General features: G+C 37.2%; 2 protein-coding genes across 2 annotated transcripts in view; both read left to right on the top strand.

Moving 5' to 3' along the window:
* Positions 1-437: 437 nt before the first annotated feature.
* Positions 438-17933, top strand: LOC6642664 (transmembrane protease serine 9). Its single transcript, XM_047010628.1, has 5 exons — positions 438-614; positions 15889-16951; positions 17019-17154; positions 17340-17636; positions 17709-17933. The coding sequence occupies exons 1-5, from the start codon at positions 461-463 to the stop codon at positions 17865-17867; spliced, it is 1809 nt and encodes a 602-aa protein (XP_046866584.1). The 5' UTR covers positions 438-460; the 3' UTR covers positions 17868-17933.
* Positions 17934-24403: 6470 nt separating this feature from the next.
* Positions 24404-25637, top strand: part of LOC6642805 (mediator of RNA polymerase II transcription subunit 15) — a 29102-nt gene continuing 27868 nt past the window's right edge. Inside the window, exon 1 of the mRNA XM_023175964.2 lies at positions 24404-24586. Coding sequence (XP_023031732.1) covers positions 24576-24586 — 11 coding nt within the window. The 5' untranslated portion in view covers positions 24404-24575. The remainder of the gene's footprint in view (positions 24587-25637) is intronic.

Genomic DNA, 25637 nt, shown 5'->3' with positions numbered 1-25637 from the left:
TCGACAAGGCAAAAAAAAACCAATGCCGCCTTAATAATTGGCATGTTGGCTGCTAACGCTTATTTCTTTGCTCTGATGGCGTCGCTGTTGACGTCGCAGTCGCAGTCGCTTGCTCTGGCCATTGAAACGTAGCTGTTAACCAAACTTCAAATCTCGCTCTTGGCTCAGAAGTGTTCGGACCTCAGAAGTCAACAGATCGGTCGGTCCTGTGTGCCTTTAAGAATAACTTTGTCGTCGTTGTTGTCGTTGTCATCGTCATTTTGTGATCAGGTGAATGCCATCGGTATCGGGCAACGTGCTTTGAATTCGAATATCAAACGAGAGGCGTATCCATATAGTTGCCAATTTTGTATATGGCATGGCCTGGAACGAAGTTGAAACGAAAACAAATTGAAATATAAAAGAATTTTACTTGCAGTGAACAAAAAAAAAAAAAAAACAAAAAAGAATACAACAAAATATGTTTACAATTTTGCGAATTTTATTGCTTTGTGTGCATTTGTTGCATTTTAAAGCGACATGCGGCGAGGAGGTGCCAACTCCAGTGGGTGAATTAAAGTCAACAGCCGAAACAGGAGTAGCTATTAATGCCACCGAGCTGCTGGCGAATGATGGTAAACAAATTTTATGATACACTTTGCTGATTTTATCATCCAAAGAAAAAAAAAACAAAAGATTTAGGAAACGAACTTGATTCAATGACCTAGAGCGTTTTCTCGTTTCCATTTGTTTCTAACAGTTTTATGAAGAATTTCATATTTAAGTTTATAACTATCTAAATGTTTAGCTTAAGAAGATTGGCTGTAATTTACAGTTACTGCCCAATCACATTATAAATAAATAATCTAAATGTTAGAGAATTTATTAACAAAACAAGTAGATTCAATCCAATTCAATATTTACAAAGGACCTAAAATAATTTATTGTCAAGACTTTTACTCTATCAAAAGGCTTTATGTGTGTATACATACATACATATGTATCTTTTGAAAGGAAGAGGAAAATCTTATATCTGTTTCATTTTCAACAATTTAATGGAAAGGCTCCAAGTTTGGGTTGTGGGAATAAAATTTGTTTTTTAATGCTTTGCTCTTGGTGCAAGACTTGTTACAAAATTTAATTTCATATATATATAACATAAAAATGTTGATGTCCCTTTGAATTACTTATCCAAATACTTTCTAAAGTTAACAAATGCCTACTCAGATTTTCATTTTACTTTTTTAAGCTAATTAGTGAGATTATTAACAAATCTAGTATTTAATTTTCAAAATTAAAATCTATTTTATTACAAAAAAAAACTTCTCTAACCGTCTTAATCATTGATATAATTTCGTTACCTGATTATTGTAAGCCTAAAGAAAATTTAGAAACATTTAAGTTATCAACATTAAATTTTAAACCTTGCGATTAACTGACTCAAGGCAAATTTAGTTAGACAAAATATGTATAGTAGTTCAAATTGTGAAAATTTACTTTATTGAGTTCAATTAATAAACTAAAAAGTAATGTGCCAACATTTTTTTGGGTTTTTTGATTGAAAGTTCAGCACAAATCAATGAAATTATCTTCTTTTTTTTTTTATTATTAATATGTGCAAATGGAATTTAAGTTGATATCAAATTATTACTCTAAAACAATTCAAATTTTCGGATGACTATTACCCATATGTGTGTTTTTTTAAACGGTTAAACTTACATTGTTTAGGAGAATGAAGAATATAACTAAATTGGAACCAAAGTTAAATCGAAAAATAACTTTTAAATATTTTTTTTCCTAAAATGAACTATAAACCATTTAAACTTAATAACCTTTTGCATATGGTATCAGACTTGTTCTCAATAGTCTAAGCTCACTCTCTACGTCACCCAGAAAGCGCAAAAATAGAAAAAAAAGTATAAAAAATGAAAAGGTTCAATGACTTTGCATAGACTTTTCGTAGTATTCAAATACTTAAGATGATTATATGCGTCTCACGCATCACACATTACTTGTACTGACCTTCAAATTTCGATAAAATAAAAATAATGGAACAAAACGCAAAAATTTTCTAGCATGTGACAGAAAACTGACTGTTCGATTTGTGGCCCTTTTTCTTAGACTTTCTGGCGAGTCATTTCGAGTAGGCCGCATATGGCCATTGGCCAAGATAAGCTCCACACTCTGTCATCGCCTGTCTGCTCTCCTGTCAATGGCCGCACATCTAACTTATTTCTTCCGCTCGTTTATTTATGCCCCCAACAATTAGACAGACCGAAAACCTGGGGCGTGACAAGCGAATGATTGTACATAAACCTATTTATGAGGCAACGAGATTGAATTACCAGCGAAAACTCAATAAGGCTGACACCTTTTTGCCGGCCAGGCAATACAAAATCGAAGCTGGCCACAAAAACAATTTAATTTGATGGCCAATTTGTTTAATGCCTGTTTAACAGGCACAACAGATGTGATAAATATCATTTATATGACTTTTGCCACTATAAAGAGTGTAGACTTATATTTACTCTCCTTATGGCAGCCCCATAAACTGGCTCCCCACACACACACTCTCGACTCCTCCTTCTATATCCTTTTGGCTGCTGCTGCTCAAATTCTGGTTTATTTATGCATTTTTTGCTTTTGTCTGTAACGGTGTTGCAGACCTTGAACTTGTAAGTTGTCCCTGGTTCGCTTGACTTGCTCCCAGTTATCTTGGTATCAGGTGCTTGACTTGTGTTTCTTGTGCCTGCAACTGGTTAAATTCTTCAATCGACCAGTCTCGTTTGCATACGAGATGATTAAGACTTGATAATTGTATCGTGCATAGAATTATGAAAATTGAATTTATCATTAAGGAAATCATCTTAAATATTTCACTAAATGGTAAATTAAAGAATTAGGAAACTTAAGTGGATCCTAAAAAATATCCATAGTTTAAAATATATAACTTTTGAGTTTAAAATAAAAGTTGGAAGGAGTGAAAAATATTGTGTTTTTTCTTCGGATTTCATTTCGCAGTATTTCTTGTCAATATTAGTAATATTTTTTTGTTTATCTTCAGTTTCTTTAATAGGTAGGGATAAGTGTTCTAGGAATGGTTTGAAGCGTTGAGTATGAGTTAAAGATTATAATTGGCCATTTAATTCGTATGAGCTTTAAGACAATCTGCAAGGCAAAACCTTTGGAAATTTGTGATCGATACCACACCACGAAATATCATATTACACATCAATCATTCTACTTATACCAACAATACTTTTTCCATCCTTTCTAGCAATAATCTTCTTCATAATCATCATCATTACTGTTAGTATCCATTTATATAAGTTTTTCATTTTTGATAAAATTTCAAAGAAATCTTATCAATTAAATGAATCAAATATATCTTTTTTAAAGTGGTACCGGTTTTAGTTTAAAAGTTTCTAAAGTATTCCACTACTTTTGCACAAAGGAAAATATGGAGGCATGAATTTAGGGACAGGGTGAGGCGTGGGTGCCTTTCTCCCAAAGAAATGGGCCACAGAAAACGCCAACATCAAACCCTTTTAATAAGGCAACTCCAAGCAAAAACCAAATAAAATAAAAAAAAATTTTATTCGTTTATACTTAGACAAACGTTTCGAAAACAATCATTAATATTCCTGGCCTTCACAAATATCTTTTCACTTTCCTACATTTGGTTTTTGTAATTTAGTCTTATTTTTGATCTATCGAATGGAACCAATTATACCTTTGAATTTACGAACCGTTTAGTCTATTAAAACCTGTTTAGAGTAAACTCTAAACAAGCTATACTATAAATACTATAAACTATAGAACATAAAAAATATTAGATAGATTAGTATTAGAGTAAAAGTTTTAGTTTGATCGGATTTCATCAAAGATACAAAATTCATACTGATAAAATAGATTGACGGCATTTATTCTAGATTCAAAAGTTAATAACTTTTAAAGATTTGAAAAATTTTAATAATTATATGAGATACTTTTCGTTTTTATTCTAAATAAATCCATATTCGATTGACCTAAACTGACCCTCTATAGCTCTCGGCTTAATTTGATCTGATTTGGCAAGAAAAAATAGAGCATGAAAGTATTTACCACTGTATCAAATTCCAATCAGGATCTTGTCATTTGATTTTTGTCAATCAAAGTATAATCTTGGTGTCTCCATACGATGACAGCTTGTCATAACAATTTAAAAAGCATCAAAGAAATGTCCCCCTTATAAAAAATGTTTAACATTATTTGGGGCGAATGAGTAACAATAAGAAATAATAACAATAATAATAATAATAATCTTTTTATTTGGTTGCTGATTGTTTGTTGTTTTCCCCAGGGGGGGCAGGGGTGGCCAAGTGTTTTGCGTATCAAATTGATTGGAGTATAAAGTGACTCACATGAACAATTCACGAATTTATGTAAAGACTTTCCATTGGGTGGTGCTTGCTCCAAGTGTGCGATGAGTTTTGGTGTAATATGCAAATTAAGTAACATTTCTAACTTATAAATTTCTGTCACGTTGTGAACGTATTCTTCATTACGCACTGACAGTTCAATTTCAGTTAAATGAAGACCACGTGCAGAAGGTTTTGCTTTAATTGTTGGAAACAACTTTATGCACTTTATAGTGTCAATTATTTTTACACCTAATCGAGACTATAAAAATCTGAATGATAAAAGAATTGATGGGTTGTTTTGTTTGCTTTGTTGTTTTATTCTGACCATTTGGCAAATAAATCATAATGTGGGACAAAGCCAACAAAAAAAAAAAGATGAAATAAATTAGGCAAATAGCAGACGCATGTTAAATGACAACAACTACAACAACACAATCTAGCGAAACAATGGCCTAGACCAATTTTAAGAAGCTGCCAATGAATATGACAAATACGACAAGTGACAGTAGAAAGTTGAAGTTGTTACCAAGAAACTAAGAAACTGGGTAGAAATAATAAATCGCCAAAAGCAATTGTCATTCAGGCTGAAAAGCGCTTAAGTTTATTGTCAATATTCTGTGTTTTATTTCATTTGTTTTTTGTAAATATGTCAAAATATTGAGTAATCGCACGCCGCCAGAAAGGAACAACAACCATTCAGAGAAAGAAGCCGAGACTCCAAACTTGAAACGTGAACGAATGTTAAGTAAATATTGGTCGATTGTTTTTGTGTTTTTTTTTTTTTTTTGTCATTTAGGTGCTCTGTCAACACCGCAACAGATTGGCCAAAAGGCAGAAAAAAAGGGGGGAAACAAAAATTGTATGCGTATTTATTCAATAGTTTTTTAAGTTTTTTTTTTTTTCTTTAGCTAGGCAATTGCGTATGTAGCTCAAATCTTTGAGAGGGGCTAATGAACTTTACTTTCGAGCGGGCACTTCAAATGACTATCTTTGGCCTTTTTTGACATCAGAGAAAGAAACACATACTAGGAAAATTTAAATAGATTAAATGAGAACACCAAGAAACGCAAAAGGAAAACCATCTAAGGTCAAGTTCTTTGTTAACTTCTTCTTTTTAAATCTAAACATTGCTAAATGATCAAACTATTTGCTATTTTTGCTGGAAATGATTAATCAATAAATATGATTTAAATAAAATTTGTACAAAATATGATTACAACATTAATAGACTACTAAACAAAGTAGCTAATAATGTAAGAAATATCATTTAATTGATGGTTCCTTAAGATATTTATTCTCAAACTTAAACTACAATTAAGAATCAGACAAATTTCTGATTTGTAAGAGTTTTAATATAAGTTAGCACACTCATCCTCATGCGAGGCCTCCTCCCATACAACCAGCGCCCCTGGAACGCCTTATCCTTCAGTCACCAGACCATGCCCCACACCTCGGCATCTGCTATCACAACAGGACTCGACCGACACTTTCTACCAAAAACGTCTGGACGAGCATCGGGCAAAATACCCTCTATCAATCTAAGCCTTGACCTTACACTCACATTTCATGCACTCACATTTCACACATGTTAGGGACATTAACAGACCACACAACACGCGTGCATCGCGACCCACACTAGCAATCTAAGTGACACCAGCCCACTCACATTTCACACACTCACATGTCACACACCAACAGACCACACACAGCACGCGTGTATCTTTTAGCCGACTAATTTCCTGTAACCACACTTAGCCAAGTAAGCGACTTATGTCCCCTAGTACTTATGCGACCCTAGCAAAACGCGACCCTCGTCGTTCACACTAGGCACTTCACTTCCCCTTCTAGCGTAAGCACTTTGAATATTGCCGATAAGCAGAATTCGCCGGAAGAGGCGACCCACTTCTGACACGATCCCAACGCCGCTGCCAGCGACACGACGCCGCAGTCAGCGCCCCTTGGGCATCTTGGAGTATATTTAAAGGATCACGCTCGACAGGGAGGGCAGTCTTAATCTTGACATTGTACAAGTGACATGGAACTAGTATCGAATAAGTGAATAAAACCAATTTATAACGTTTAATTGTGTGTTGTATCGTTATTCTCAACAAAGATCCTGAATATCCAAGCCTTAATCCTCTTCACAAGGAAGGACATGGTAAGATAACCCCATTTAAGGCCATGGGAACTCGTAACTGGCGCCCGAGCAGGGACCCGTAATTTTTCTAGAAGCCATGATAGTGCTAACCGCCCTTCGGGGGGAATCTAGAAACATTACGGGTCTAGACAATAACAGGAAGAGCTCCACAGTTGAATGCAAGCCATGTCAGTAAAACGCATATTAAAGAAAAATAATTAATTGCTCAGGCACAAACCTGACCTATCCCAAATATCAAAAAAAAACAAAACACGAAAATAATAATATTGGCCACTAGGCCAACGGGAAATGCTTCACCTGATTATGGTGATATTTGAAACCAACGCGTGCCTCGGCTTGCATAAAGCTGCTGACTCTTCAAGTAACCATCCCGAACGCGTTTTGCTAAAACCGCATTCTCACGCCAGCAGAGTCAGGCAAGGTGGAATTAGCAAAACGAAGGGAAATTTTTGCGCCTCTTGCATTTTTGGCGTGAACATGTAAATAAAAGAAACCGGAAGGGAAATGACACGCTCCCGTGGCAACAGGCCTTTAAAAAAAAAAAAAAGAGAAGAAAAAATTGTAAAAAAAAAAGAAAGATGACCACATGCAGTGAGGTGGTTCAATATGGGGGGACATGTCATCTAATTCCTCTTTCCGGTGTCTTGCAATAAGTGAATGACTGGTTGAAAGACCAAGTCCTCCTTCAGAGAGGGCGGAAAGAGTTCATTCTGAATTAACGACTAACTGGTTGAAAGACCAAGTCCTCCTTCGGAGAGGGCGGAAAGAGTCGTTTTGATTAGCGAATGACTGGTTGAAAGACCAAGTCCTCCTTCAGAGAGGGCGGAAAAAGTTCATTCTTTGAATGACTGGTTGAAAGACCAAGTCCTCCTTCAGAGAGGGCGGAAAGAGTTCATTCTTGATTAGCGAATGACTGGTTGAAAGACCAAGTCCTCCTTCAGAGAGGGCGGAAAAAGTTCATTCTTTGAATGACTGGTTGAAAGACCAAGTCCTCCTTCAGAGAGGGCGGAAAGAGTTCATTCTTGATTAACGAATAACTGGTTGAAAGACCAAGTCCTCCTTCAGAGAGGGCGGAAAGAGTCGTTTGATTGGCTGAATGACTGGTTGAAAAACCAAGTCCTCCTGCAGAGAGGGCGGAAAAAGTTCATTCTTGACTGAAAAGCCAAACCTTCCTTCTGAGAAAGGAACTGCTGAAAGTAAACGTATACGAATGGTTGAAAACCCAAAAACTAGTACCCCAACTGAAAATATTAAACTTTTGTTCTTGATTCTGTCATTTAGTTTATTACTCAGGTTATCTTGGCCGTCTGCGAGCAGGAGTGGGGTGCCTCCACTTGAGTATACTCCTCAGGTTGGGACACCCAGCTCGCCTTCTATTTTTCCTCGTATCGGAAAACTGACTCTAAAGAATGTGTCTTCAACCTGTGTATAATGGTGATCGATTCCTCACATGGTGGAGGTTAATCCAGATATTCCTGAATGATCAACTCAGGAACGTTAATCGGCTTCGGGAACGGAAAGGGGATTGTTTCCTCATCTTCATCCGGAACAGGCGCAGTAATTCCTGAGCTGGCAAAGTCATCCTCCCATATATTGTAACTCTGATCAAAGCTGGGGGACCCTCCTCTGATGACCCGAGGGAACAATTCAGAACTCAAATCCGCAACTATGATTTCCTCCTCCATGCTCTCGTCATCAGAAGGGGAATCGCAATAAATTATTCCCGTTTGCACAGTTGGGTTGAAGTTTCCGTCCGATCGCTTCATATTCTTGGCTGATACTAAATTAAACCTTACACCAGCACTGACCACTATGGTCTTTGAAGACGAGAATATGCTTAGTCAGACGGTTGAGGTAAAAGACACAAAAATTCCTAAAAAACAACAATGCAGGACAGAATCAACGCATAAAAGGGGTGAAGGGGAAAATATGAAACACATGCACAAGCGCATTTTCAATTATGCACGCTCAGCTTAAATAACGCGAAAACCGGAAATTGTTACCCCTTCCAAGAGTTTGAGAAATAGTGACAGTAGTAGAGATTCAAATCCAGGTATACACATACACACTTTAGGAGTCACCCACTCATAAAAACAAGTATCGCGTCCTACAATAGGGAATATAGAACTATGTATTTAAAAATTGAAAACAGTTGCTGTAAAAAAAATGAAATGAGTGACAACGAAAACTTGAGCAATTGGCAGCCGCAGGAGATGCCGCGTACGTCACATTGGACAATGATACCATGGTGAATACGCACCAGTAGTCACCCCTGTGACCCATAGCGAACCTAGATCCCGAGTCGAGTCAACCGGTCAAGCCGGAATACTCAATTTAAAAACCTACGTTCCCAATTTGAATGCCAACGCAGCATTTTAGAGATGGAAGAAAAAGTAATATTTAAGTATCATGATGAAATGGGGCATGTAGGAGTAGACAAAGTAGCCGACTTGATAGGTAAAAATGATTGGTTTCCCAGCATGAGAAAGAAAATTGATAAGCTTGTAAAAAAATTGTCTCAAATGTATAACGTTTTCAAACAAATCAGGAAAACAGAAGGATTTCTTCATTCCATACCCAAAGGAGATAACCCGTCTCAATATTTACATATACATAGATCACTATGGACCGATACATAGTAAAGATAGCAAAATGAAACACATATTAGTCGTAATAGATGCATGTAAGTTATCATATAAAGCTTTGAGACTCCAAAGCTTGCGCAGATCGCAGGTGATATCCAGCTCTACAGTTATCACTCGAGGCTTTGGTCCCACAAAGCTTGTATATTGCAGCTGATAGCAGCTTGAGCTCGATAGGCTTGAAGCCCGCACCCACGTGTGCGGTTATTTGCTACAAAGAGTACGAAATCAAGTGAAGCAATCGAAGCACTGGAAGAATACTTCAAAGTATATAGTAAACCCAAGAATATAATATCAGATAGAGGCAGTTGCTTCACCTCCAAAGGTTTCGATGATTTTATTAAGGAATGTAATGTTAATCATATAAAAAAAGCGACAGCATCACCACAGGCTAATGGACAAGTTGAGAGAGTCAATAAAGACCTAGGACCCATGATTGCCAAGTTAGTTGACAGTGAAAACAATAAGCAATGGCATACAGTATTGGATAAGGTAGAGTTTACAATGAATAACACAAGAAACAGATGCACCAATGAATATCCAAGTATAATGCTATTTGGTATAAAACAAGAGGTAGCATGATAGACAGCTTAAAGGAAAATGTAATAGAAGTGAATCAAGTTTAAGAAAATCGAAACTTAACAGAAATAAAGGAAACTACGCTTCGACAACAGGAAATCAACAGTTCGAGCGAATTTATTCGCAACCTAAACATGGAGGTGAGGATACACCTCGTACATTACGCTCCGACAACTTTAAACACCACCTACCGGGCCGCTTGAACGTTGTTGATAAGATCCAAGAGTACGAAATCGACATGCCAGGGACCAGCCAGGGTGGTAACGACTATCGGCCCCCACTCTCCGATAAAAATCATAAGCCCAATGACAATCCGTTCAGGGGAAATTACAAGTCTGGTAAAGACTACAAACATAACAACTACAGGGGACGAAATTCCTACAAGAAATCCAATTGGGAAAACAATTACGGCCAGAACAACGGACACCAACAAGGTGGGAATAAAAATGATCAAAGGAAACCGGAAAATCAAACACACAACCAAAGGCAAGCCTTGAATCATCTAACGATGGAGGAATCGAATATCCCCGAAAACTCCAGGGGTGAGTCTAAACACTTGGATGATCAACGAAGCCCAAAAAAGGCTGAAAATTTTATGAAGCCAGCCGAACCGGAGTTCCGTACCTAAAGTACGTCACCAAAGATGGGGAATGTCTCACCTTCCTCATCGATACTGGGGCCGCGGCCAATTACATCCAGAAGCGACACGCCCCCCATGGTCAACAAATGACACGACCTTTTTACACCGCTTCCGTTGGCGGAAGCATGAAAATTACACACTACATAGAGGGGCAATTTTTTAAACCTTTCGGGATCGAAACAACCGTCATTTTTTATGTCTTGCCCAACCTGGTCGACTTTGACGGGATCATCGGCGACGACACACTACGCAGGATACAAGCCGTATTGGACCGCTCCACCAATCAACTCATCATGCCACAAGGCGTAAAAATCCCACTATCTATGATGAGCTCAACCGCAGCAAACATGATGGCCACCCCGAAGTCGTATACCCCTCAGCTTGATGAAATAATCCATTCCTTCAGCCACATTTTTGGACCCTTAGTTGAGTCAGAAACCGTGACAACGGAGGTAAGGGCGGAAATCCGCACGATTGACCAGGAGCCCGTCTACACACACACCTACCCTTTCCCAGCGCCAATGATGGGAGAGGTTAAGAGGCAAATCAACAAGCTACTGGACAACAAAACCATCAGGCCATCAAAGAGCCCATATAATTCTCCCTTATGGGTGGTACCTAAAAAACCAAAACCAAATGGCGAGAAGCAGTATAGATTGGTAATCGACTTCAAGAAATTGAATACTGTGACTATCGCTGATCGATACCCCATTCCGGATATTAACTCCACGCTGGCTAGCCTCGGCAAGGCCAAATTCTTCACCACTTTGGATTTGACTTCAGGTTTTCATCAGGTTCGGATGCGCGAAAAGGACATACCGAAAACCGCTTTTTCAGTCCTAAACGGGAAATACGAATTCCTAAGACTCCCGCCATCTTTCAACGAATGATCGACGATGTCCTTCGAGACCTTATCGGGGTATGCTGCTACGTATACATTGACGACATCATAATATTCAGCAAGAGCGAGGAAGAGCATATGACCGACATTCGAAGGGTCTTTGAGAAAGTCTCGGAGGCCAACCTTCGGATCAACTTGGAAAAAACAACCTTCATGAAAAACGAGGTAAACTTCCTGGGATATACGGTGTCAAGTGAGGGAATACGCACCGATGAGAAGAAAGTGGCGGCCGTCACCGCAATGAAGCCCCCAACAAACTTGAAGGAGCTCAAGAGCTTTTTGGGGATGACGTCATATTACAGGAAGTTCATCCGTGATTACGCCAAAGTAGCCAAACCCCTCACCAACCTCACGAGGGGGGAACTGGGGCAAGTAAAAGCAAACCAATCGAGGAAAGTACAAATCACCTTGGGTGAAATTGAATTGAAGGCCTTCGAGGATCTTAAGGCGTTGCTGGTTTCATCTGAAGTCCTGGCTTTTCCTGATTTCAACAAGCCATTCAACCTCACGACCGACGCATCCAACGAGGCATTAGGCGGTGTCCTGTCCCAGGTACAAGACGGAAAAGATCGGCCGATTTCCTTCATCTCTAGGGGATTATCCCAAACAGAGGAAAACTACGCAACAAATGAAAAGGAGATGCTGGCAATACTATGGGGACTGGAAACGTTGCGCTCGTATTTGTACGGAGCAGAAGACATCAGGGTATACACCGATCACCAGCCGTTGACTTACGCCTTAGGAAACCGAAACTCGAACGCCAAATTAAAAAGATGGAAGGCGAGGATCGAAGAATATAACTGCAAATTGTTCTATAAGCCAGGAAAATCTAATGCTGTTGCTGATGCCTTATCACGCATCACCTCCCATCTAAACCCTCTCAGACTTGCACCGTCAGCAGGACAAACACTCCGCCTCCCATTACTCAGGGTCAACACTCCACTCAATGCTTTCCGAAACCAGATAATCTTGGTCATGGGGACAGACATCGACACCTCTACCGAACCTCACCCAGGTGTTCAGCGACATATTGTTCACATAAATTTAACACAAGACATTGCCATATCTAGAGCTGCGCTGGAAGGGACTCTTTCCAAAACCCACATAAATGGAATCAAGGTTCCGGAAACCGCTGTTTCAGAAATGCAACCCATAATCTGGGAATATTTCAACAACTACAAAATCCGTCTAGCGCAAGAAATAGTGGAGGATATAACTTCTGAAGATCAGATTCAGGAAATAATCCAAAGGGAACATCGAAGAGCCCATAGGAGTTACTGGGAGAATAAACAACAAATCTTATCGAGGTATTATTTCCCGAAAATGGCAGCAAGAACAAAAAGCTATGTGTCAAAATGCACTACATGTGGAACCCAAAAGTACAACCGACGACCAAAGAAACCACACCTACAACCGACACCGATACCCCGCATGCCATGCGAAATTCTACACATCGATCTCTTCGTAATCGAGAAACTATGGTTCTTGTCCTGTATTGACAAATTCTCCAAATATGCAATGTTGTTCCCTATCGAGAACAGGTCGTCTATACACCTCAAGGAGAAACTCATGGACGTCCTAGCATACTTCTCGGTGCCCAAGCTAATAGTCATGGACAACGAACGGGGACTATTATGCCCCATTATCATCAACCTCTTGCACGAACTACAAATTGAGATTTATCGTACACCTTCACAAAAAAGCGAAGTAAATGGACAAGTAGAACGGTTCCACTCGACATTCTTGGAAATGTACCGATGTCTACGCATAGAGCACCCGAAGTTGAGTGCCGCCCAACTAGCAAAACTAACGGTCGCTAGATACAACGAATCCATACACTCCGTAACCAAGCAGAAACCGGCCAACCTTTTTTTCAACCGAACATCGGAGCAAGAATTAGCCAACAACACAAATCCCAGGGAAACGCTCTTGGAAAATATCAGAGGATTGCTCGAACATCAACAAACGACTACAAATAGGGCCAAGAACTTAAAAAGGGAGAAACCTTTGTCGTACGAGGTCGACCAAGAAATTTTCGTAGCCAACAAACAGATCAAGGGTAAACACGTAAAAAGGTTTTTCCAGGAAAAAATCGCTCAGGACAATAAGGTCACGGTAGTCACACAAACAGGGAAAAATCTACACAAATCACACATTAAGTAAAAAGAAAAAACTGCCCCCTCATTCTGTGTCTCTCATTGGCGGAGAGCTACAAGGTCTTTAAGTATGAGTCCCCAATCGTGACGTTGCAACAAGGAAAGGGATGGAGAATTGAAGGACACTCAAATCTGGTACATGTAATCCCTCTCGATTCATTCGCGGGCTTTGTCGAAAACTTGTCATCAGCCCTGGATCAATATCATTCTGGGGACTTGAAGACATTGGCCACCCTGAAAATTAAGGATCTAAACATAAAAATCGAGGAACTCACGGCCCCCCACAGGAGGATTAGACGAGCAATCAGATGGTTAGGCTCAGCTTGGAAATGGGTAGCAGGATCACCAGACGCAGCTGACTGGGACCAGATCCTACAATCACAGGACTCTCTGATTAGAGAAAATAACCAACAATTCACTATCAATAAACAATTCCTATCCGGCATTCAAGAAGCATTCGACAAAACAAACGAACTTGCAGGAGCCCTGAACACAATAAACAAGGATAACGACTCCGAACTATCCATCCTGTTGAACAAAATCTTGCTACTTGAACGGAAGCTGGATGAGATCGTGCGAGCATGCCAACTCGCAAAAGTTGGGGTGATCAACTCAAACCTACTGGATATAGACGAGTTGCAGGACATTATCAACACCACACCAAGCTTGCCCTATAACAACATCATTGAGGCCATCGAATTTGCCAAACCTACTATCTTCGTAAACGGGACCTTTGTTATCCAATTTTCCAACGAATCGGTGACCATCGGTAACAAAACTTCCAGAAGCCAGACGGTTACAAGGATGGTGGCTATACCATCCACCTTGTCCGAAATCGTAAACGAAGGACACCGACTAAACGTGGAATACATTCACGACTTGCACATAAACAATCTACGACGCCTCAACACTCTAACGAAAGGAACCACCATCACGGCCGGCTGCACCATCCTCGTATTCCTCGCCATCTTCATAGGTTGGATTCTGAAGAAGACGCTCCAGAAACCAGAAACAACACCCGAAATTAAGGGATCTCCGGGACGTCGATTTTTAAGGGGGGAGGAGTTAGCACACTCATCCTCATGCGAGGCCTCCTCCCATACAACCAGCGCCCCTGGAACGCCTTATCCTTCAGTCACCAGACCATGCCCCACACCTCGGCATCTGCTATCACAACAGGACTCGACCGACACTTTCTACCAAAAACGTCTGGACGAGCATCGGGCAAAATACCCTCTATCAATCTAAGCCTTGACCTTACACTCACATTTCATGCACTCACATTTCACACATGTTAGGGACATTAACAGACCACACAACACGCGTGCATCGCGACCCACACTAGCAATCTAAGTGACACCAGCCCACTCACATTTCACACACTCACATGTCACACACCAACAGACCACACACAGCACGCGTGTATCTTTTAGCCGACTAATTTCCTGTAACCACACTTAGCCAAGTAAGCGACTTATGTCCCCTAGTACTTATGCGACCCTAGCAAAACGCGACCCTCGTCGTTCACACTAGGCACTTCACTTCCCCTTCTAGCGTAAGCACTTTGAATATTGCCGATAAGCAGAATTCGCCGGAAGAGGCGACCCACTTCTGACACGATCCCAACGCCGCTGCCAGCGACACGACGCCGCAGTCAGCGCCCCTTGGGCATCTTGGAGTATATTTAAAGGATCACGCTCGACAGGGAGGGCAGTCTTAATCTTGACATTGTACAAGTGACATGGAACTAGTATCGAATAAGTGAATAAAACCAATTTATAACGTTTAATTGTGTGTTGTATCGTTATTCTCAACAAAGATCCTGAATATCCAAGCCTTAATCCTCTTCACAAGGAAGGACATGGTAAGATAACCCCATTTAAGGCCATGGGAACTCGTAACTTATATGATTGAGTTAAGTTTATTATCAGAATTTGTTTATCAAAGCAATTAAAAATCCAATATCAGTACATTTCTATTTGTTCTTTCATTTTTATCGACAACTGGAACTTAATATCTTGCATAAATAAAAATTTAAGAAACATACAAAAGAATTGGTAAAAAATAATGAAAAATTGTAAAGAAATGGCAAAAACTATATCTTTCAACGGGAAAAAATGTTTACTTCCTTATTAAAAAATAAAATTTAGGGTCTTAAAATAACATCAAAGTTAAACAAAATACACAAAATATCATATTCTTTAAGCTGTAGCATCGATATCAATTGGTGTGAGGAAACAAGGGATAAAATTATTGATGGTGTAATATTTCCTCTATTAAATCAAAATTTAATTATTAAAATTGAATCAGTGATTTTCCAGATTTCTCCAAATTTTTACTTGAATCTCTAAAAAACTGTTTTTTTGGCTTCAAGGGATAATTAAAAAAGTTAATGTATAATTTTTGCTTACTTTTCGTTTTTAATTAAAGGTTCACCTAGTTTAAACCGAAAGCAAAGACAACTTCTCTTCGATCCCAATTTGTTTCTACTCCAAGGTGGTTCTGGGGCTTGGGAGGGTTCCAAGTGTCTAACAACTCGTGGGCAAGTGGGAGTTTGTGTACGCATTGCCAATTGTCGTCAATATTATCGAGTGGCTCGTCAATTGACTTTCCTGGCAGTACGACAATGGCCATCGAATGGTGGTGGATTTGGTTTCGGTTTGGGTGCCGATCTATGCAATTTTTTCGATCAATTTGGACGAATCAATAATGGCATTTGCTGTACGGATATTGAAGCGAATTCTTTTGGAGTATTTCCACTACCGCCCACGACAACAACAGAGAGACCTTCAACAGCGGCCAGTGATGAGGTGGAGAAAGTGGATGAGGTGGAAGATGAACCATCACAGGAGCCAGAGCAGGAGCCAGAACAGTCACCAGCATCTGTCGAAGATCCTATTGATAATATGAATAGTGTAGAGGATATGCCAGATTTTCAGGATGTGAATACAATTGAAGCTAATCTGCCAGAGCCAACGGCAACAGTCAGCCAACCAATCACTCCTACCACCGTTTATCCCTATCAATGGCCATTTGGAAGTTTTGCTGGTGGTGTGGCTCAATGGCCACCACCGATACCTACTCATCCGCCTAGCTCAGGTGGTTGGCCACCACCATTGCCCACACATCCACCCAATCATCATTATCCCACGCATCCGGGATCAAGTGGAACACCAACAACAAGACGTACCACAACCAGGCCTGTGGTTAGTAGACCAACCGCTAGCAGCACCACTCGTCGACCCATAATATCGGCAAGCACAACAACAACAACACGTCGTCCTTCAAGCGGATCCTCTGCGGAAGGATTGCCCCTGCAATGTGGTAACAAAAATCCCGTATCACCCGATCAAGAGCGCATTGTGGGCGGAACTAATGCCAGCCCCTATGAGTTCCCTTGGATAGCTGTACTCTTTAAGTCAGGCAAACAATTCTGCGGTGGAAGTTTAATCACAAATAATCATATACTCACAGCTGCCCACTGTGTGGCTCGGTAGGTAGAACCCACCAACCAAATAAATTAACTTAAGCTTTGATAAAATTCTTTAAATTGCTTGCAGCATGACATCGTGGGATGTGGCTGCTTTAACGGCACACTTGGGTGACTATAATATACGTACGGACTTTGAAGTGCAACATGTGGCAAGGCGAATCAAACGTCTAGTGCGCCACAAGGGTTTCGAATTCAGCACGTTGGTAAGTTGATTATAATTCTTAAAAGTTCAAGAATTAATAGATGAAAGATTAGACTTACATCTTCATCTATAATCCTTCTCAATGTCAAAACATTAACCCTAGAAAGAGAGCCAAGACTTTCATTATTGACTTTGACTAAAAATTGTGTTCTGCTTAAATTTTCTAAAAATTTCTTGTTCCTTTAGCACAATGATATAGCCATTTTAACGCTTAGCGAACCGGTGCCATTTTCGCATGAAATTCAACCCATTTGCTTGCCCACCTCAGCCGCTCAACAATCACGTTCGTATAGTGGACAAGTAGCCACAGTTGCCGGCTGGGGTAGTCTACGTGAAAATGGTCCACAGCCATCGATTTTGCAAAAAGTAGATATACCCATATGGGCCAATGCTGAGTGTGCTCGCAAGTATGGACGAGCAGCACCTGGAGGCATTATTGAGTCCATGATTTGTGCTGGCCAGGCTGCCAAGGATTCGTGCAGTGTAAGTTCGATAGATTGATTTATTTGTTTGTCTTTCTTTAGTGAAAAATGTTTGCTCCTGCTCTATTTGCAGGGAGATTCTGGTGGCCCAATGATTGTCAGGGATGATGGTGGTCGCTACACTCAAGTGGGCATTGTTTCCTGGGGCATTGGCTGCGGCAAAGGACAATATCCCGGCGTTTATACACGAGTCACATCTCTGTTGCCATGGATCTATAAAAATATCAAATAACTTGTTAAATGCGTGTATATTGAAAGTATTTTTTGTGTGATTAAATCGCATCTCTAAGACACTAAACTGGTGGATGGAATGTGTAGAACGAATCGGTTTAATATCTATAAAGCGTTGGGTCTATGGTTATCGCTTCGGGATTGTGCTTCATTTGTTGTGAATACCCTACATATAATATATTTTATTATATAGGGGGATTCCTTCTTCTTTGCTCTTAACCCACAGGCATGGTAGACACAGTACTGTGCGGCGTAGTGGGTCGTGATCCGGCCAATGAATTGGCAATTGAAGCATGCAATGAGGCCATGGTACCCATCTGGAAAAGATGCATTAATTGAGTAATACCCTTTGTTTGATTTTCTTTGTCAAAACTTACCCGCAAAAGTGCAAGATCTTCCAATTTAGTTAGAACAACTAATTCCAGGAACAGTGAGTAGACCACAGGCCATCCGTAAATGGAAACTAAACGGAGTTTTGGCACCACATTCAGTCAGTTCAGTAATTTGTAGAGTATGCAACAATCTGGACAAGCATATCCTTGAGAAAACCTGCGGATGACTCTTGCACTACATGATGGACACATAAACTTGTTTTAATATATACAATAAAACGTCGCAGGATACTCTTAAACTAATGTAGTCAACTGATTTAGAGCATTTGTGATTCGCTTCACAGCAAATTAAATATCCGTTGCGTGCTTTTTTGGGGCATATGCCTAAATTCAGGCAACAGATTGTAAGAAAAATCATATTTAGCTGAGACACAATCCAGCGTTTTTGTTTTTTAGCAAATTATTCAACCAGTAAGTCATTTTGAATGGATTACTTTTAACGACTTTTGCTGAGTGGATTGGAAAGAATATTAAAACACCTAACTATATCACATCATAGAATGGAGATATATAATTTTTTTTATTTCAAGGTGGCCTTGTTTTTTAATTCTCTCCAAAAAGTCTAAAACAAAGACATGTCTGCATTTCGAGAATTTCAACTAGACGATCTTTTTAAATTGAACCGAATATTTTTTGATCCGCTGGTTGAAATCTATGCATTATCATTTTATATGCAACGCCTTTTGCAATATCCGCATCTATCAGTAACCGCTCTGACAGTCAATAACCGTCTATCAGGTTATATTTTTGGATCACATGAAACAAATAAATCGTCATCGTGTCCCCATAATGCTCATATTTCCTCATTGGCCATTGATCAGACGTATCGCCGCTTGGGTGTGGCCACAAAATTGATTGATAATTTCCATCAAACAGCGGAACTTAATCAAGATTGGTATGTGGACCTTTTTGTTCGGGATACAAACAAATCGGCTATTAAGCTTTATGAATCCTTTGGTTATGTCAAATATCGCTGGTTACCGAAATTCTACAATAATTATCATGCCTACGATATGCGTCTGCCCTTAAAAACCGACGTGACATTGCAATCGTTAAAGGGCATGTTTATTCATAAAATTGGCAACTTGGGCTACATTTTGCTGCATTTTCTAACGTTATATCTCAATTTCCAACTTTCTGTGTTTTTCGATATAATGAATTTTTAATAAAAGTTCATTGGCCGCACTGCAAAGCTAAAATCTATGTCAAACGTACAACAAAAAAAAAAAAAAAAAAAAAAAAAAAATAAACATATGTTTGAAATCTTTTGTCTGCTTTAAAACATTAATAGAAATCTTTTTTTTTTTTTTGGCAAACTTCTATGCGATTCATGTTGTCTATATAGCGCGTGTTTCAGACATCTGCTAAATATATATATATGTATCAATATACATTATACGATATACATTTTTTTTTGTACGCGAAAACAAGAGCCTTGACCATAGTTTCCATAGATAAAATAAAAAATACAATCTTTTTGCTAATGATAAAGCATCTGCAGATGCCACTACACTTGAAACAATTTCATTAAATTCATAATAATAAATTTTAAATACCACAAATGACTGAAGGTAGCCATCTAGGGCTCAAGATCCTTTAATAAATGCCCAAGAACTCTAATTAAATGGCCAATGGTCCGGCTTAGCTAACGAATGTAAGACAAGTCTTCATCTTGACTTATGAAGCAGACATCTTATGGATCCCAAAGAACCCTTAATCGAACCGTTAATAGATGCCCCAGAATTCTTAAAAACTTATACAATAAAATTTGTAATAGTATCCCTAATAGATACCCTTTAAACTGATCACTTGAGGGCTTTCTTTTGGAGGTTCAAGGGCTTAAATCTTTAAATGGATTATGGAAGTTAATCTCAAGGCCTTTCTTAACCTTGGATAAATGTTTAAAGTTTTATTTTCTGTTTTCAAACATTTATTTTTCCAAGAAATTTTTTTTGTTAGTGCTTTCTTTTTATTATTTTTTGTTTTCTAATTTGTGCGTCAGCGGAAACTTGTTAGTTGTTTAAATTTTTGCAATTGACTTTTGTCTGTGCTTTAATTAGCCACTATGAAAATTGAAATTTATCTGTACTAAATCTGCTGTTCATTTTCGGTTATTTTTGGTTCCGTTTGACTATGAATGACAGCCAATGTTGAGGATTGTTTTTGCAGGTCACGAGACAAAGGTTTTTTCATATCAAAGGCATTTTCAGGTACATCGGGATAATAATCCAGTAAAGTTCTTCGATGTATATAGCCCAATTTACGATACAATTCATAGGCTGCCATATTACTGCAACGCAGAAATAGATTCACATACCAGGCACCTTGTTGATCGATAAATTTGGAAAAATGATTCATGAGACATGTGCCCACACCCAAACGGCGATAATCCTGGGCCACAGTCAAAGCACAGATATGGCCATGAGTTTTGGGACAATTTGTGACAGTCTTACCAAAGATATAGCCTTTGATTTGGCCATTGGGTGACTCGGCCACTTGGCTTTGACTTGACCATTGAATGAGATGCTGCAGAAAGAAAGGCAAGCTATAGACCTCGGTAAAGTAATCAAAGACAAGTGGATTTAATTTGAATAGATCATCTAAACGCATCTCCCGAAAAGAAGTCATAATGCTATAATTTTGTGTATAAACTAGAATTTTATGGGAAATTTAAAAAAAATGTTCTTTGACTCAAAATGCAAATAAAATTTAAAAGTTATAAAAAATACAAATAGAGATTCAGTAAACATTTTAAAAGTTCAGACATCTCTTCCAGTCTGGCGACTCATAAAGGGATTACCCATTTCGCATTGTCATAGACCACACCTACTTTATATCCAATCCATTTGGCTGACACTTGAAATACTTCCAGCTAATTCCACGCGCCTTTTTAAAACAAAAATCAAAATCAAATTCAGCATTTTCTTTACGCTCTTCTAATGAGGTTAATGTTCGCGGCAATCGTTGACTCAGCGCCCTGTGCGCTTTTCAACCGAGTCTATTTATAACAATTTAATGGCGCATTTTGCACACAAAAATAAAATAGAAAAGTACAAACCGATTTTCTCTATATAAATACATACATCCATCTATATACTATGTATCAATTATAAGTAAGGTAAAATTAGAGTAATTAAAAGCTACCAAAAAAACATTCTAATTATAGGTAAAAGATGAAAATTTATGGCCATACTCATTGAGAGGAGCCAATTAAAATAGTTGCAATCCGGACAGGTGGTCCATTTCCAGACCCATGAGAAAATGTTGGCTCTAAGTCCCAAAAAAAAAAGAAGGAAATAAGACTGTTTTAGGAAGATGAATGATCAGCTAATTCCCACAAACATTGCTACATGGGATGGTTTGTTTCGCTTAGCCAAAATTTATATATATCTAACTACATACATACATATATGTATGTATGTATAGAAGTAAATATAGGCATAAGCCTATGTAGCATACATATATATACATAGATGTTTGTTTAGTTGCCACGAAGCTCTTCTATTTATTTTCCAAGCATATGTGATTTATTATGATTTATCTTAGCATGTGTCTGTGATACAAGACGAGCCACAGCATTTGGAATCATTCACAGAATCATTGTTCAATTTTTATTGTCAGCATTCATTGCTCATGATATTTAGCGGCTGCTTTTTCTATATCTCCCACAAAATTACTATAAAATTCTTCATGATCAAGGCAATGCCATTTTCATTTCTTACAAAATTGGTGCTAAAGAAGCTAAAAAGTAATAAATACAATAATATAGTGAAGTATATACATATGTATATCCGTAAACATATGTATGTATTTTTACCTATATATTGTAGTCTCAAATACAGTCTAGGCAATTTAAATACGTACCATTAATGATTTTTTTACTAGCAAATTACCAACTTTGGTAAACCATGGACGTAAATTCCAAATTTAAATCAAAAATGTATACATGAAAGAAGTATAACTTTTTGAAAAATTTTTAACTGGTAGGGCTACTCTCCTCGGTCTCAGCAAAGTCTGGATAGATTTAAAATATACTTAAAAACAATAGAAAAAAATAAAATAAATAAATAAATAAAATGAATTAAAACAAATGACTGTTTATTCAAAACATTCAAGCTGGCTCGGTGTTTATCTTCAAAAGAAGATTATTTCAAAGGCGACACAAAAAGGTGACTTTTCAAAAGAAAGAGCAAACTCCAACTATATTCATATTCTTCTAAAAAATTTGTTCGTTAAAAATTGTTTATAAAAGATCTAAAATCTATATTTTTAACTTGATATAATACTACAAACACTTTTTTTTTGGGAAAAAAGCATTGTCCTTGCTAAAACTTTAATGAGTTTTAAAATAATTTGAAAAAACCAAAACTGAAAGCCAGAAATCTTTTGGTATTGGTATTATAATCTTAAAAATGTATCGAATAATTTGATTCTAGTTATTTAAAAGCTTTAATACTTGATAATTTTGAACCACCATGTTTTTAAGCTCTGAAATTGCATAAAATTTAAAACAAAAAAAGGTCCTTAAAAAGGTTAGTTTAAAATTTATTGCCACGCATTTTGTAGGTAAATTTACAAAAAAGATACAAAAATCCTTTTTTAATACTTAGATCGTTGATCCAACTGTCATAAATGTTATTTATCGTCTTTAAATCATAAATTTGTGAACTTTTCCAAATGTGTTGAATAAAAAAAAGCAATTTCTCCCCGTGAAAAGATGGGTAAGGAGTTCATAAATATCCAAGAACTGCCTGAACTACATAAGATATTTAAGGGACTTTTTTAAAATGAATCTTTTAACTAGTATGCATTTTTGAGACATCAGGGAAACACAATTCATTTGTACACAGTTTTTTTTTTATTGCAGTAAGATGTAAAGTGCAATTTAAATTCTTAGACTCTAAAATAAATCAATATTACAACAAGACTTTTGAAGTGTATGAAAACACTTTATAGATTCCCATCATTCATTGACCGTCTAGAATATTATTTTAAAAAATTGTTAGCCGAATCTTCTGTCTGTTTCTAATACTTTTCGAAAACGAGAGAAAAGTGTGCACAAACTTTCGAAGAATGACTCGTTTGGTAAACATACACACACACACTCACACTTACACATAGGTCATTCAATAATTTATTTAATGTTCAACCTATACTTGTATATATATTTGTAGTTTTAAGACCCCAAGCAAAGACTAAGAGGCCCAAAATAAAAGATCTAAAGCAACAACAATTTGAGGCTGTTAAATACAATAAATAAATTTACGAAGAAAACAAAGGAAAGAAAAATAGAAAAATAAAAAATCAAGTACAAAACAACTGACTGTGCTTCTCTATCTAGCTTGCTCAATTTCTACATTTAAATAAACTCAAAAATTTCATAGAATTTTCCAAGCAGACGCACTTTACACATAGAAAATCTCATAGGCATACACATATACACAAAATAAACACACCCTGGCACACACACACATAGACAATATCATTCTCTATATACATGGCCAATGGTCGAAATACTTAGTATATACTAAAGCAGAGGAAAATCTTCAATTTTTCGAAATGTGATTTTCGGCCGAGAAAGATTTTCGTATGTGCGAATTCAGTGCGACTTGGGCTGCTTACTTGAACGCGTTGCAAACGAGAACCAAATAAAATTTAGAAAAAAAAAATACAACTTAATTCTATCAACCGAAAAAGAAAATTTTGTTCAATTTAGAAAACTAACATATAGATATATATCTCCCATCCATTTAGTCTGTCCATCTATCTATCTAGTATATACCCACATATATATACATATATATAGATACGTATATTTTGGCTAGCAAAAGTAAGCGTTGTCGTGTCTCGCGTTTTATTAATAGAAAATTACAAAATTCTCAAAAAGAACAAAAAGGGTTTTTTTTTCTCTTGAACAAAAATATTGAAAAACCCATTATTCTGACTCTACGTATATATAAAATATTGAAAACTATAATCAATATGTGCTCGTGTGTGTGTAGTGAGTTTTTTGCTTAGACGTGACTTTTGCCGCAAAAAAAAAGAAAAATAATAATATCTAGCATTATATAATATTAAAAGGCGTGTGAGATTTTTCAATTTTTCTATTTCTAATTTGTTCCATGTGTTTTACAGTGTTTTCAGTGTGTACATAGGTTTCATCTTTTTTGGCGAATTTCGTAGAACTTGCGTGCAATCAAGCCACAACCAAAGTGATTGCTGCTGCTGCTGTGCGTGTGTGTGTGTGTGTGTGTGTGAGTTAGTGTGTGTTAAACTTGAAATATTCGTAGAGAGGCTGTAACACAAAAAACAACAAAATGAGTTCTGGGTAAGTTTTAAAAACCACCAAAATTTTTTAAAATAATTGTGCAAAGTAGGGACCTTTATTTTATTGATGAAGGGGTTAAAGATTTTTGTAAAATTCTCTATCTTTCAATATATTTGGGGTATAGTTTTTAAATTTTGTATACAGATTTATTTCTTAAATATTAATTGGTTTATTTAATTTCCAATAATTCAACTACTTTGAGAACAAGGGTATATTAAAGTTAAAACGTTAAGATTTTAGAGACCATAGAAGGTAAATACTTTACTTTACGTAGACCTGTAAAATGTCTTAAATTTTTGCCAAGCCCCTGTCGTGCCCTCTTAATATGAAAAAAATGGATTTTGTTTGACAATATTTAATATTTCATTATTTAATTTAAAATGTTATCAATGTTCAACGTTTCTAATACTTTTCAAAAAATTCTAAAAGCTGGAAGCAACTTCTGTTTAAAGACTTTGGTTGAAAATATTTTTTCCTAACTAATTTATATAATTTGTATTATTTATAATGTAATTGATCATGTAATTACAGCCAATTTTCTTACTAGCTATAGCTACCAAGCCTTAAGCTATCCTACTTAAAATTATTTCTTTATATAAATGAAAAAAATAGATATTGGTTTATTGATGGAAATTTGAACATTTTCATTTTTAAGAACCCGATTAAGTATTTAGCATATAAACAAGCAAGTTTCAGTTTAAAATCTAAACGATTTTTAAAGTAGATAAATAGTTAACAATTCTAACAACGAATTTGTTTGTGTAACTTTACATTTACATTAAGGGAAATGTATAAATTTTCATATATGTATAGACTTAAACAAAGTCTAGACTACTTACCAAAAGTAAAGACAGCTGTTATTAACCGCTATATATTTATATATAAAGATGATTTTCTATTAATTGTTTTACGTTTTTTTTTACGAAAAAGTTTTCCCGCAAAGAAAAGTCATAAAACGCCCCACACCCGGCAAAAAAAAAAAAACAAGAACCAAAAAGCAAACTTATGTTGGAAATAAATAAAATATATAGATTTGTCTATATATTTCGAA

Source organism: Drosophila willistoni (genome assembly GCF_018902025.1).
Source record: "Drosophila willistoni isolate 14030-0811.24 chromosome 2R unlocalized genomic scaffold, UCI_dwil_1.1 Seg167, whole genome shotgun sequence".
NCBI lineage: Eukaryota > Metazoa > Arthropoda > Insecta > Diptera > Drosophilidae > Drosophila > Drosophila willistoni.
Note: the sequence above shows the minus strand (reverse complement) of the source record. Positions and strands in the feature narration are given on the sequence as shown.

Bases quoted from the DNA above. Each gene is read 5' to 3' on its own strand.
- LOC6642664 (XM_047010628.1), top strand. From the start codon at position 461: ATGTTTACAATTTTGCGAATTTTATTGCTTTGTGTGCATTTGTTGCAT. The intron at 615-15,888 runs GTAAACAAATTT...TTTTAATTAAAG, and splicing joins CGAGCTGCTGGCGAATGATG to GTTCACCTAGTTTAAACCGA. The intron at 17,637-17,708 runs GTAAGTTCGATA...CTCTATTTGCAG, and splicing joins CTGCCAAGGATTCGTGCAGT to GGAGATTCTGGTGGCCCAAT.